The sequence below is a fragment of the Tachysurus fulvidraco genome, chromosome 19, assembly GCF_022655615.1.
Source record: "Tachysurus fulvidraco isolate hzauxx_2018 chromosome 19, HZAU_PFXX_2.0, whole genome shotgun sequence".
NCBI classification, from domain to species: domain Eukaryota; kingdom Metazoa; phylum Chordata; class Actinopteri; order Siluriformes; family Bagridae; genus Tachysurus; species Tachysurus fulvidraco.
In genome coordinates, this window is record NC_062536.1 from 524,754 (window position 1) to 540,002 (window position 15,249).

The following is a 15,249-nucleotide window of genomic DNA, read 5'->3' on the forward strand; positions in this document are numbered from 1 at the left end:
TCCGGTTTCCTCCCCCAGTCCAAAGACATGCATGGTAGGTTGATTGGCATCTCTGGAAAATTGTCCGTAGTGTGTGAATGTGTGAGTGAATGAGAGTGTGTGTGTGCCCTGCGATGGGTTGGCACTCCGTCCAGGGTGTATCCTGCCTCGATGCCCGATGACGCCTGGGATAGGCACAGGCTCCCCGTGACCCGAGTAGTTCGGATAAAGCGGTAGAAAGTGAGTGAGTGAGTGAGTGAGGGATCTAATGGCCAGATGAAGTCCATAATAATTCTTTCAAGGGGACGTCAATTATTGGTAATAGGTACAACGGAAAAACAATGGGTTGGCTGGCACCAGATGACATTTGTAACATGCTATTTGCAAACATTGCTGTGAATGCCTGGCCAATAACATTGTACTGCAAACAGCCAGTCCTGTCCAGCATTGCTTGGTCTGGTGTATCTTAACAAGAATCTCAACATTTGTTAACAAGGCCTATCTTTCTTTAATCCCAGGTTTCAGCACCAGTGTTGTGGTTCAGAGCATTTAGGGCAGAGGAAATTGGAAGCGTTTTAAATATATTCGCACATGCACATTCACATTCACATATATAATTTGTGCTCTATAGAACGATGTCTTAATGTTCACATACTCTGTAGAACGATCTCTTAATACTTGTGTAAATGTGATCTGGTAAAATATTTTGGAAGAGCTTTTCATGCTTATTTCATTGTTGCTTATACTTTTGACTGGACAAAAAATATACCACAATATTTTTCTTTGTAGAATATGGGGACAATTACAGATAATGAAAAATAAAATAGCCACACACAAAGTCACAAAGAGCTAAAACATTTTTGCCTTTTGGATGCTCTTTATTTCATTTCACTTAATTTACATACTTATAATCAAATATGTCAGTTTTCTGTCAGTTATTATTCAGCCATTTTTCAACAATGTTCCGAATGTCAAAATTCTGGAGAGCTTCAATGGTTCCATCTTGTTCAATAGGCAGTTCAATAGGAAGAGGCACATCTTGCGTTGACAGTGTCATCTGGGAGGTAAAGAACATTAAATAGGTTAATTATTTATTTGCAAATATTAAATCATGCAAAGAGTTATTAGCCACAATTCTTACCTTTGGAATCCTACAAACAATGTTTAGAGACTTTTGAGTGGGTAGGGCAACAATTACATTGATCTGTCTCTCACTGTTATCAGCTCTGTCAGCATTAATTCCAGCAAGGGGAGCAACATAAAAGATGAACTCCCTTGCCCTGTTGGAAGAAGAAGAATTTTAAAATATAATCAGCATTGTACTTTTTCATTTTTACATTTTAACACACAATAATACATTAGCTACATTGAGAATTTTTAATACCTCTTAACATAGGGAATATCAATAGCTGGGATTCTGTTCCAGTCCCATTCCAAACGAGCAGAAGGATGTGCCTCATGCAGACCAGTTTCAGCCTTGAAAGCTACAGAATATCCTTGGCACTGCTCCCCAATAGCTAACTTTGCCTAACAAGAGAATATTGGCTTAGTATAAGCAATACATCATTAAATATATATATATATTAAAAAGCATTCAAAAACTTTTTGGAAAGATGTTTGTGTTACAACTTACAGCGAATTTATGCTTGCTTGGAAGGATAGCATCGACACAGATCTTCCATTTGTCATTCTGAGAGATAGAGGCAAACACAACCTGTACTCTTGAAGTGGGTTTGTCCAAGTAAGCGGCAAGCTGGTATCCCAGCTTGTGGTCAGCTTTAACGGCACGGGCAATGATGGCAAATATGGGTGGAATTGCATCTCCAAGTATCATAGACTGAAATTATAAACATTAACCTTCATAAATATTTACAAAAATAGCACATTTAAAAAGTTAGGATGTTTAATTTTATCAATTTATATTTAATATTCAATGTAATTCATGCTACAAATGTTATTCTACCTTTCTCTGTATAGCCTCAATGCTAGATGAGCTGCTGGCCTTTGATGTTCCCTGTGATGTCAGGTACTAAAAAAGAAAATGTATTTATAGATAGATAGATAGATAGATAGATAGATAGATAGATAGATAGATAGATAGATAGATAGATAGATAGATAGATAGATAGATAGATAAAAATTCTTCTGGAATTACCTGATCCTTATGAAATTTCTGGAACTGACGGTATGCATTTGTATTCTAAGAAAAAACAGTAAATAACTAATTTTACCAATGGAAAACATTGTGAATTGGAATGAATGACATATACTAGACAGGGGAAAAGGAAAAAAAAAAAGAGGAAAAAATCGCTTGTTTACTTTAAAAGATATATTTAGACCTGAGCATGGGACAAACAAAATGTCTCAAAAGAAGGGTTTTATTTCTTTCTTTTTTATCTTCTTCTTCTTCCTCCTCTTATTATTACCATTATTGTAAATGATGTAGACATTACACATGCTTATGATTTAGGTTCATGTTTTCTGAGTGTAGTGCATTATATAGCGAATTAAGTAACAGATCCCTTATTCAGTCATCTGGTAATGCTTTACCTTGCTCACACGAACACTGGAAGAACTCATAGAGCTGCTCTTAGAACTCCTACTGCTGCTGGCACTCCTACTGCTGCTGGCACTCCTACTGCTGCTGGCGCTCCTACTGCTGCTGGAACTCTTACTGCTACTGGCGCTCCTACTGCTGCTGACAGAGGATGACGAGCTGGAGTTACGATTCCTCAGTCCAGCCTCCAGAATTTCCCTCAATTTCAACAGGACGGTACTTTCTTCAGGATTTTCAACATCAACAAGGCTGATTTCCTTCATAAGCTTCTCAGCTGCCTTAGGGCCAACTTGCAACTCAAGCTCCAGTCTTTCAAGGGATTGTCCATCACCTAAAGCATAAACAACAGCATTTCTTTCATGTCTTTAAACTAATCTGAATTCAAATACAATCAAATATTTTGACCTCTTTATTTACCTCTTGGCACTGAAATTTTAGCTGAGTGCCGTCCAATAATATAATACAGAGGATTTAACCCCATAAAGCCAGCATTCTGGGAGGCAAACTCAAGACATCCTTTGACGTGAATATAAGGAACAACACCACACAAGGACTTCTGAATTGAAGCAGGTATCAACCCTTCCGCAGCATCAGAAGACGCTGGAGGTGCCAGAGATACGACTCTCTCATTGGGGAGGTCCTCAATGTTTCTGGCCACAGCAACGGTCTCAAAGCTGAGGAAATAACATTGAATTGTTGTTGGTAGTGTCTTTGTTTGTTTGAGCAAAATTTTGCTTTCTTCTTTATGATAATTGCTAATTCTTTTTTCATACACAGGTGAAATTATCACATCATTTTCTTACCTTGCAGCAACAATATGATCAGGAACAGCGGCAGGCAGAACCTCCAGCTTTACATTGCCCTTTGGAAGGTCAGCTCTTATATCTACTTTTGCTGGTACAACAGTGTGTATCTTTCCTCTGGCCATAACAGCAGCCTGAATCAAGGCAGTGTTCACTCCAATTACAGCAAAAGTCTGGAGGGCAACGCTAAAAGCAAAATAAGGTTCATACAGTGTCATATAACATTCCCAGCTGTATAAAAATGAAAAAAAATATGTCTTTAACTTGTTATTTTGAAAGTGTACCTTGGTCTAGCCTCAGCTTGCAACTGGAAATCAGTCTTCATCAACTGATCACGCGAGACAGTCTCTGGATGCTCAGGTAAAGGAGGGGTAATAGTTGCCTTAACTAAATGAAAGAAATTATTTTGTCAGACAGTTGACTAAATTTACATGCTTGACATTTGTAGTTTAAAAATCATTATAAAACCATACCATTGACAGCTGCAGTAGCAACAGCAGAAGTGTAAAAACCAAGCTCCATTGGCACACCAAGACAACTAGGCAGAATGCGACGCACTTCAGCTGCCAGCAGAGGCTTGGCATACTGGAAGGCAATACCTTTCTGCAATGCCTTAACAGCCTCTTTCAGCATTTCACGGCCTTGAGATCCGGTGGCAATCTGTAGATTGTGCATTACATTTGATTCGATTTTAATTGCAATTATTTATTTGAAGGGTATTGACACTATAACCTGTACATCAGTTCATATCTAATAAATAGAATAATTATTTGTATGAAATATTTTACACTCTTTACATTTCAATCTTATAGAAGAGTTTTCTGTTGCTTAAATAAAAGGAATTAATGGAAATACCTGTGCTACTTGTTCGATGAGGATTTTGTCAATGTTGGCAAAAGCTATTTCCTGTCCAAAAACTTTGAAATAGATGGAAGCCAGTGGTTGATTTTCTGGCATAGACCTCCAATCCATCAGCTTGGTGTAAAACCAGAAGAAAGGTGTACATGATACAATTGGTATAGCTCAAACAACACAGCAGAAACATTAAAATGATAGATTTTATAAGCAGCTTACAGCTTTAAGAGTGCGCTTTATTTTAGTTATGCGGTCAGCATTTTCATTCACAGCATGAGACTTCTGAAGAACTTCGTGTAGTCCTTCAGTTCTCACACCAACCTGGTTGACATAAATTAATGAATGGTACCAGTGGTTGAAACAAGACAACATTCCAAATTCTTAATGAATTCAACATCCTTAAAGAGAGATATTTGTACCTCAAGTACATCAGCAGCAGCTCCAGCCAGGTAGGCTCGTGCTCTAGTCACAACAGCTCTGGGCAAGGTGGTGGCAGCATCATTGATCAAGTAAGCACTACCAGCAGCACCAACCATGAATGGAGCTTGAAATAGAAAGTATAAACATTTGTAAATGCAAAATCATTTTCCCCTCAAACATACAAATGCAATAATAAAAGATATTGAAACATACAGATATAGAGATCGAAATGGATAGCTCTGCTAAAATGATTGCTCAGTCTCTCCAGTTTGGGGCTCAACATCCTGATGGCAACATTCGCAGCGGCAGCCCTGCAGAACCAGTAAAACTTGGTTACAAGTGGCTTTGATTGGAATTACTACTTACTTTTAGATTTAAACCTATATGAATGAACTATTCTAAAAAATAGACTTACACATGCATATAGTCAGGGGCCATGCTTCTGGTCAGAGACTTGATATGAGAATAAGCAAAACTGACCACATGCATGTTGGTCTCCTTCTCCAAAGCACCAGCAACAGTTGCCATAAGGGCTACAGATGGTTTGGTCTCCAACAGCACAATACATGCAACCATGCGCAGTTCAGGATGGAGTGCCTTGTCCATGAAAAGTTGCAGTGCCACTGGCTGAACCTACAACAAATAAAATGTTTAAGATGCTTGAACAGTCACCCATAACAGCAGCTGTTTTAACACATCATCACATACTGACCATCTTTGGCTCATTCTTGGCAATGTTCCTAAGAGCCAAGACAGCATCAATCTGGACCTTCAGGGGAACGGAAGCAGCAGCACTTCCAAATCCAGGCAGGAGTTTCATGATGGTTTTAAGGCTGGCAGGGTGGCCGGCATTGCCTATAACTTTAAGAGCCAGTGTAATTTCACGAATCTCACCCTTGGAAATAGCTTCGGCAGCACGCTCATGAATAGGCTGATAATTAAAAACAATAAATAAAACACAACTTTACACTTGTAATTGAGCATATAAGCAATTCTTCCATAATCATATAAGTGAATTTATATTTTGAAATTGTTCATACAAATGTGCATGAATAAACAGAAGCTTTACCTTAAGAAGATCAGCAGGACATGTAGGAACTTCAGAACAGTATTTGGCAATCATGGAACCATAGCCGAGCATGATAACTTCACGCAGCACTGGAATATTCTTGACTTTGGGGTTAAAAGCCAGATTCTGTTTGATGAGGAAAATATTGAAATATTTTATAATATCTATACAAGGTTCTTTTGGATTCAAATAATTGAACTACATGATAAGATAAATACATGAAAGACGTCCACTCACAGCAGTGAGGTGAATAGCATCTGGATTAGCTGTGGCCATGTGCAAAGCAACCAGAAGGGTCTGAGTGAGTTCAGGGACAGCGAGCTCATCAGCTTGAAACTTCTCCTTGATGAATCTCAAGGCTACTGTTGTACCCACTACAGGAAGTGCATCCAAAATCCATCGCCTGCCGCAAAAAGGATTTTAAAAAATCAAATAGACTTTACTTTAAACATTACTCTGTTTTAATTCATGGCAATATTCATACATCCTCACCTGTGAACAGGTTTGGTCTTGTACTGAGCCCAGATTGCTTCAATATTCTCCAAAGTAGCTACACGCATGAGTTGGACAAGCTGGACAAACTTCAGAGGAGCATCCTCATGAGCCATAACCATGTTGTTTGTAACCAGATGCTGCAAGACCTCTACAATCTGTAAGAGAATAAAAGTTCTTGGGTTCTTGATAGTGGAAACTACAGTGAATGATTGTATTGAAAATAATCTGAAGGATTGTATTAAAAAAGTGAATGATTGTATTAAAAATAAACCAATAAACTAATACCTGGGCCTGTGCATTATTGATCTTTAGCAGTTGAATGGGGGTTTGAAGAATCTCAGTTGCAAATTCATACTGCAGGGATCCACGGTTCAAGTACTCACCCGCATGGGGAGCAACAGGGGCATTCTGCACTTCCAGTAAATTCAGCATTTGCCTGAAATGAGAAATATCACAGAATTATTGAATTTTTCATGTAAAAAAATATATGAATTATACAATTCTATTCTATAAATATAAGAGTATAAATCATACTTGGCTCTCATTTGAGCTGCTCCAGTTTGTGTATTTAAGAGTGAGAACTCATGAACTTCTTCAACTGTAGCCTCAGAAACTAGAGCACCTGTATCAGTGGGCTTCATGATGTAGCTGAATGTTGCAGTCCCAGTCAGACTCTTCAGCCTCTGTGATGAGGAAATTACACTAACAAGTTGTTGAAATTGTTACTTTACCTTGAAGAGACAGATCATATATAGCTTTAGAAATTACCTGCTGGCATTCAACACAGGTTTCAGTGTAAGCTAAACCAATATCCTTTATGACTCTTTCGTGGCAGTTGGTCAGGTCTTTGGACTTTCTCACAGCAATCTGATGGGTCTTTTCATCCTCACTGATCATGTAGTGGGTCTTGCAGACTCCGTGAGTTCCAGCCTTTGAGAATGAAAAAGATTTAGCTAATATACCAAGTATTGGATTTAGCTAATACAAATTCTACTGGTAATAATTATCACTCAGGTTTACCTCATGCAGCTCATACACATTCTGTGTGTTCTTGAGGTTGAGCTGAAGAATGTTGAGGATACCTCTGTGCAGATTCAGAACAGTAGCAGAGACTCCAGCAGGGGCAAATATTTTACCTACCACACCATTAGCATACTCATATTTGATAGGAATTACAAGTTGAGCATTTAGTGCTGAGGTGAGCTTTGTTGCAGGAACAAAAGAATCCTGGGGCCAGACGCCAGTGTACTGAAAGAGCTGAGGATCTGAGAGCTGTGGGTAAAATAATTCTACATTTAGTTCACGATACAGGCTAACCATGCATGTCTTTCTTGTTGACAACATCTGTGTCATAAATTTACCTTCATGAGGAAGGTATTCTGTGCTACAGCACTGATGAGAACCTTGCTGCTGACTTTTACACCAGCCTTGGCCAGACCCTCCTGAGGCAGACCTCCCAATAACAAACCCTCATACTTGTACACAAAGGTCTTTCCTGCAGCAAACTCTGGAACTGATTTTATTGGAGAAAATTCATAATGTCATGATGTGTTACATTACTATTGTAATGTTTCTTTATTTTTTAAAGAAAACTTTACTTACCAAGGTTGATCTGATGACTCGCTAAACAGAAAAAAAAAATTACACCATAGTTATATTATAAAAACTTTCATCCTAGTAAATGGTATTTATTCCTTTCTAGCAAATAAAATCACTATGACATCTAAATATTAAATTTAAAAGATGACTTACCCACAAGGGCCAGAGTCAAGGCAAGCACAACAGCTCTCATGGCTGGTGGTTTGTGATGACCGCAGAAAGAGACTGGCTATTTATTGTAAATTATTTGCTGACAAAAGTCACTTCAAAATAGATCATTAACTCATCCCTTAATATTTTAATGTACATGTTTCTCAATCTGTTTGGTCAACCCAGCAATCATTTTGGGGCAGGTTGCTCCCCTATCATGTCATGTCAGAGCTAATGTACAAGTTCCATGCTTTTTAAAAATAATAAATAAATAAATAATATTAATAAATGAATGAATAAATAAATAAATGTAATAAAATTGAAGTTGAGGTCTTTTCCCCCCCAAAACTAACACATTCAAACAAGTGAAAGAATTAATTATTTAAGCAAATGGTTTTGGGTACTTTCTATTTTGTCACAAAAAACAATTTGTTACATTTTTAGCAGACAATTTAAAATAATCACTAAACTGATATTTCTGTAATAATTGCTGAACCTTAACCCTAAACCTTAACCAACAATATTTCATAATATAATAGGAAAAACAAATGCCATAACCTGGTGCAGTGTGACCTCAACCTCACTATGGACTTTGAATCTGTACCTTAAACTGATTTTGCAAATCTCTTGTAATTTTTTGTAGTATTAGATGTTAGTGAAAGATAAACTAACAGAGATGCCTATAATTTTACAGAATAAAGGAAGAAATAAAACCTTTTAATTTAGCAAAAATGTGTATTGTATGGCTTCATCTCAAGTTTGACAGTAGAAACAGAAAAAATATAATTCCAGTTCATGTGCTTTGCATCACACTACCCTCAAATAGTACATTTACCATAATAACATGACAAATTGGTAAGTCAGCCCAAGTATTATTTATTTTGTGATTAGGTGCCTATGGAAAGTCATCATACTCTGTGAAAATCTTTAACTTTTTTCACATATAAGCTTGAAAATTATAATAAATGAAGTCTAACTTTTTTTGTGCTGTATGTTCCCATTATAACATCATCATTAAAGTGAAAATAAAATTTTAAAACATTCTGGAGGATTAAAACCTGATTTGGCCCCTTAGAGTATACCATTGTAAATGTGACCAGGTGCAACCAATCAACTACCAGATCAAACAACAGGCTAATTGCCCTATCTGACATCAGTTGTAGTGGTCTATATTCGAAGGCACGCAACGCTGCATTATTGCAGGCACTATGGGAACGCTCCTTCAGAAGCCTTTAGAAGCTCCGTGCGGAAGCGGTGACTGAAGCTTAGTGTGAAATCACGCCGAGATGCTGGCTGAAGAGGTCATGTGATCAAATGAAGCTTGTGCCAGTAAGACCATATAGGGGCATCTATGCCACATCATTCCATCTTCTATGTGTTCTATATGTGCCCTGTAAATTTTGCGGTCAATTGTCTCATTGTCTGAGACTAGGGCAAAAGAACACCGGTTTGCCTACCGCAGCAATAGGAGCACAAGAGATACAGTTTCCATGGCACTGCACTCTGTGCTCACACACTTGGACAATAAGAACGTATGACACACTTGGACAATAAGAACTTATGCACGTATGCTGTTTGTTGACTTCAGTGCAGCATTTAACACCATCATTCCATCCATGTTAATAGCCAAATTAGTAGATCTGGGCATTAACTTGCGACTGGACTGGACTCCATCTGCTCCAACACAATCACACTCAACACTGGTGTACCACAAGGCTGTGTGCTGAGCCCCTTCCTCTACTCCCTTTTCACCTCCGACTGCAGGCCTGTGAATGGATCTAAGTCCATCATCAAGTTTGCAGATGACACTACAGTGATCGGTCTCATCACCAACAATGATGAGACTGCCTACAGGGAGGAGATACAGCACCTAGCCACATGGTGCAATGACAATAACTTGCTCCTTAACACCTCCAAGACAAAGGAGCTTATTGTGGACTTCAGGAACGAGACAAGAGGCACACATGACAACATCCACATTAATGGGATGGCTGTTGAGCGCGTTTCCAGTTCCTGGGGATCCACATCTCGGCGGACCTGTCGTGGACTACCAACACCTCCAGCCTGGTCAAGAAGGCTAACCAGTGCCTCTTTTTCCTGAGGACACTAAAGAAAAATCAGCTGTCCTCGGATATCCTGATGAACTTCTACTGCTGTGCAGTAGAAAGCATCCTGACCAGCTGTGTCACAGTCTGGTATGGGAGCTGCTCTGTTGCAGAGCGCAGGGCATTGCAGCGGGTGGTGAAAACCACCCAGCGCATCACAGGGACTCCACTTCCAGCCATGGAGGACATCCAGAAGAAACGCTGTCTGCGTCGAGCTCGCAGCATTCTTAAGGACTCCTTTCATCCTGCCCATAGACTGTTTTCACTTCTGCCCTCCAGCAGGCGTTTCAGGTGCCTCCGGACAAGGACAAGCCGACTAAAGAACAGCTTATTTCCGAGAGCTGTCTCTTTATTGAACTCTGCCCCTCCCTGATCATACTGTCAATGTCCTTCATACATTGTTACATCTCCCCCCACACACTTCGTTATTGCGCTAATGGACTGTTTACAAAATGGATGTTATAACAAAATGGATGTTACACTTGCACACTTGCTCTTTTTTTTTGCATTGCTGCTCACAATTGCCTTACCATTGTATATATCCATTGTACAGATCTGGGCATTAACACCACAACTTGCAACTGGATTATGGACTTTCTGACCAACATATATCCACCCCTCCTTGAACCGCCACCTTATTGTGGTGGAAGGGTTTGCGTGCCTGAATGATCCTAGGAGCTATGTTGTCTGGGGCTTTCTGCCCCTGGTACGGTCTCCCAAGGTCCTGGTGACGGGCCAGACAAAGAGCGGTTAAAAACCCCTCATGAAGAAGAGTAAAACAAGGTCCGTGACGTCGCCCGGTATGGCCGGGCTCAGCCCGAAGGAGTGACATGGGGCCGATCTCCAGTGGGCCCACCACCTGCAGGAGAAACCGTAAGGCCGGTGCATTGTGGATTGGGTGGCAGCCGAGGGCGGGGGCCTCGGCGACCCAATCCCCGGACACGGAATCTGGCTCTAGGGACATGGAATGTCACTACGCTGGGGGGAAAGGAGCCTGAGCTGGTGCGGGAGGTTGAGAGATACCGACTAGAGATAGTTGGGCTGGCCTCCACGCACAGCTTGGGCTCTGGAACTCAACTCCTCGAGAGAGGCTGGACTCTTTACTACTCTGGAGTTGCCCGCGGTGAGACGTGGCGGGCTGGTGTGGGCTTGCTCATAGCCCCCCAGCTCAGCCGCCATGTATTGGAGCTCACCCCGGTGAACGAGAGGGTGCTAGTAACAGTTTGTCCATAACGAACACCATGTTCAAGCATAAAGGCAAAAACTTGGGTATGGGAGGAGTTTGGTGAGGCCATGGAGAAGGATTATCGGTCGGCCCCGAAGAAATTCTTGCAAACCGTCCGGCGTCTCAGGAGGGGGAAGCAGTGCCCTGCTCACACTGTTTACAGTGGGAGTGGGAATCTGCTGCCTTCGACTGGGGACATTCTCGGACAGTGGAAGGAGTACTTCGAGGTTCTCCTCAACCCCACCAACATATCTTCCACTGAGGAAGCAGAGGCCGAGGACTCAGTTGTGGACTCGTCGATCCCCCAAGCTGAGGTCACTGAGGTAGTTGAGAAGCTCCTCAGTGGCAAGGCACCGGGGGTGGATGAGATCCGCCCTGAGTACCTCAAGTCTCTGGATGTTGTGGGCTGTCTTGGTTAACACGCCTGTGCAACATCGCGTGGCGGTTGGGGACAGTGCCTTTGGACTGGCAGACTGGGGTGGTGGTCCCTCTGTTTAAGGAGGGGGACCGGAGGGTGTGTTACAACTACAGGGGGATCACACTCCTCAGCCTCCCCGGAAAAGTCTATGCCAGGGTATTGGAGAGGAGAATTCGGCCGATAGTCGAACCTCGGATGCAGGAGGAACAATACAGGTTTCTTCCTGGTCGTGGAACACTGGACCATCTCTATACCCTCGCCAGGAGTTTGCCCAGCCAGTCCCAACCAGTTTCCTCCGCAGGGTGGCTGGGCACTCCCTTAGAGATAGGGTGAGGAGCTTGGTCACTCGGGAGGAGCTCAGAGTAGAGCTGCTGCTCCTCCACATTGAGAGGAGTCAGCTGAGGTGGCTCGGGCATCTGTTCCGGATGCCTCCTGGACGCCTTCCTGGGGAGGAGGCCCCGGGGAAGACCTAGGACATGCTAGAGGGACTATGTGTCTCGGCTGGCCTGGGAATGCCTCGGTTTCCCCCGGAAGAGCTGGAGGAAGGGTCTGGGGAGAGAGAAGTCTGGGCATTCCTGCTTAGACTGCTGCCCCCAGGACCCGGTCCTGGATAAGCGGTAGAAAATGGATGGATGGATGGATGGATGTATATATCCAGCTGATTTCTATTTATAGTAACAGCAATATATTATATTAATGGCCATATATTTTCTTTATAGCACATACCATTCTGTAAATTTCCGTTTATACTAATAGCCATCTGTATATTATGTTCATAGTACACACACATCTGTAAATTACTTCTATATTACCACTTTATTTAACTCATTTAAATCTTGTAAAAACTGTATATCCTGCACTTGCTGCTATTGCACTCTGGTTAGATCTAAACTGCATTTCGTTGCCTTGTACTTGTATATGTGTAATGACAATAAAGTTGAATCTAATCTAATCTAATCTAAAAAGAAGACATATAAAGACAAGGGTCTTTTCTTCTTTAGCAAGCGGTTCGCTCTCAAGAGAGAAAATCCTCTTAGAAATCTCCGCTCGTTTGGCTACATTCCAAACACCTGTGCAATGTGGCTGGAGTCCCGTGTCTGTCTAGGCAGCATTGCTGTTTTGGTCATGCAGGTCTCATTCTGAGCGAAACTGAAACGAGAGACTTCATCTCCACTGACTCTCTGACAGATTTCTCCTATATGGGTGCAGGTCAAGCAGGCATACCAGGCTAAGCTGCTAAAGGAACTCGTCCATGGGAAGGATCTTACAGATTGAACACTCTGTGTCAGAAAGCAGACACCCCATTGGTTGCCACAGGAATAAAAAAACCTGACAGAAATAAAAGAAAAGGACAAAACCTTTTAAAAGATGCCCCGATTTCACCTGCTGACCTGTTAGTCCCTTGCAGCAGTGAGAAGCTATTTCTATCTCTACCAGGCGGGCCACATAAGCATCCAAACCCCTGAGGGCTACAGTTTCTAAGGATGTCTCTTAGGGCCATCTCCACTGCTACCTACCCTGCCACTACCACTCTCACAAAGTGCATGTAGGCTGCTCTAGCATTACTGTACCCCAGGGCACACACCTACTCAATTATCCAGACAACTGGCTCACCTTGGCTCAGTTGTGGGGCATAGCATCCAGACATTGAGATGCTGTGCTTGTCCACATGGGGCATTTAGGCCTCAGGCTCAACCCAGGGAAGAGTATGCTTTTTCCCTCACAGACAACCACCTTTCTGGGGATAGTTAAAGATTCAGGCATTATACAGGCATTTCTCTTTCCTGCTCTGGAGGACTCCTTCCTTTCAGCCATAAAGGACATTTGACAAGGCCAATGTCTTTATGCCACTGAGGTAGCAGCTGAAGCTATTCAGTTAGGTCTGCTACACATGAGACCATTTCAACTCTGGCTCAGGAGCAGGGGATTTTCAAGTCAAGTCAAGTCTCCTTTATTGTCACATCACAACGGCACATGTGCCATGGTGTGTGAAATTCTTGGGAGCGAGCTCCAGAAATTGCAGAACCATTTACATACAATAGTAAGAAACATAAATAGAACAATTTACAAACAGGTTAAAAAAATGTGCAATATGGTCAGTACCATTTGAAATGTGCAAATGCGGAAAATGTGGAAAGGATGCAATGTGCTCATACATAGTCAGTACACACAGTGTACTACTAGACATATATATACCCATACAAATATGTACGTATAAGTATAAATATAAATAATATATATAAGTATTATATACATGTAATATATATGTATCATGTAAGGTGCAACAGACTGTACAGATACAGAAATGTCCTGTGGTACCGATAGCTTATTGTCAGATAGATTGTTATTTTAAATTAAATGCAGTGTGTGTGTAGTCCCGTGTGTATTGATGCAGTACGAATGCAGTGTGCGTGTGTGTGTATAGTCCAGTGTTGAACTGTTGAATATTGTGGAAGTATGCTGTATGCTGTGTTGGTTATGGCTGTTAATTAGTCTGATGGCCTGAGGGAAAAAGCTATCCCTCAGTCGACTAGTGCGGGATCAGATGCTGCGGAGACGTCTTCCTGAGAGGAGCAGAGAGAACAGTCTGTGGGACGGGTGGCTGGAGTCATTAGTGATCCTGCCGCTGACACCCTTTTTAGGGAAAGACACTTGTTTCTCATTTTGGGTGCCACTCTTAGAGTGTCATTGGTGCAGGACTCTTTCGATGGATGCCTTCCACTTTGGTTAGGGAGTGGCCGTAGATAGTTGCCCCACCTATGGCATTTGGGAGAGATTACCCCAAAGATTAAAGCTGTATTTCTAGTGCTTAAACACTTTTTACCACACCTCCGGAACTACCTTTGATGGTCCCCTACATCAATCATTAGGATGGTTTGTGTTCGCATCCTCTGTTCAGGTTGGTGCACCAGTTCTTGCCCTAAGCAGAGACCAGATTTCTCTTGCTGAGTACGATTTACCATTCAGGGCACATGATCGGGAAAGAGGCTTCCTGTCATGGCTGGAATTCCCATTGAACCCTTCCAACCTCCATGAGTGGAAACTGTGAGAGGCGGTGAAACTGCCGACTTCTTCTCTTTCTGGATCAACCATCACCAATGCCACAGGGACTAGCTCCTTGTTTTAAGGAGAGTGGGGTGGTTGTGATATAAACTTTATGCCATGGACAATCAGGATCTCGTTTTGGATAACGACTCAGCTGATAATATGTAAAAGTGCTTCGGCTACACTAAACACTGAGATGTCTGTGCATTCAGGTATGGCATTGCATGGTACACCAAAATTAATTAAAATTTATTTAGGCTGATCTAATGGCCAGACGAAGTCCATAATAATTCTTTCAAGGGGATGTCAATTATTGGTAATAGGTACAACGGAAAAACAATGGGTTGGCTGGCACCAGATGACATTTGTAACATGCTATTTGCAAACATTGCTGTGAATGCCTGGCCAATAACATTGTACTGCAAACAGCCAGTCCTGTCCAGCATTGCTTGGTCTGGTGTATCTTAACAAGAATCTCAACATTTGTTAACAAGGCCTATCTTTCTTTAATCCCAGGTTTCAGCACCAG

The 15,249-nt window shown here is 41.7% G+C and overlaps 1 protein-coding gene across 2 annotated transcripts; it reads right to left on the reverse strand.

Moving 5' to 3' along the window:
• Positions 1-836: 836 nt before the first annotated feature.
• Positions 837-7,989, reverse strand: LOC113657899 (vitellogenin-like). Of its 2 annotated transcripts, none has more exons than XM_047804308.1 (27): positions 7,931-7,989; positions 7,781-7,801; positions 7,540-7,691; positions 7,199-7,450; positions 6,947-7,108; positions 6,713-6,861; positions 6,464-6,614; positions 6,176-6,333; positions 5,921-6,086; positions 5,684-5,809; positions 5,327-5,545; positions 5,030-5,247; positions 4,828-4,925; positions 4,614-4,738; positions 4,414-4,515; positions 4,195-4,314; positions 3,813-3,999; positions 3,624-3,726; positions 3,340-3,525; positions 2,954-3,210; positions 2,530-2,867; positions 2,135-2,179; positions 1,943-1,993; positions 1,613-1,816; positions 1,364-1,506; positions 1,121-1,259; positions 837-1,036 (listed from the first exon to the last, which is right to left on the reverse strand). In XM_047804308.1, exons 1-27 carry the CDS (start codon positions 7,968-7,970, stop codon positions 911-913), a joined length of 4,038 nt encoding a protein of 1,345 aa, XP_047660264.1. In that variant the 5' UTR covers positions 7,971-7,989; the 3' UTR covers positions 837-910. The 2 variants fall into 2 exon arrangements, with proteins under 2 accessions (XP_047660264.1, XP_047660263.1); XM_047804307.1 differs by having other exon boundaries at positions 1,943-2,008.
• Positions 7,990-15,249: the final 7,260 nt, after the last annotated feature.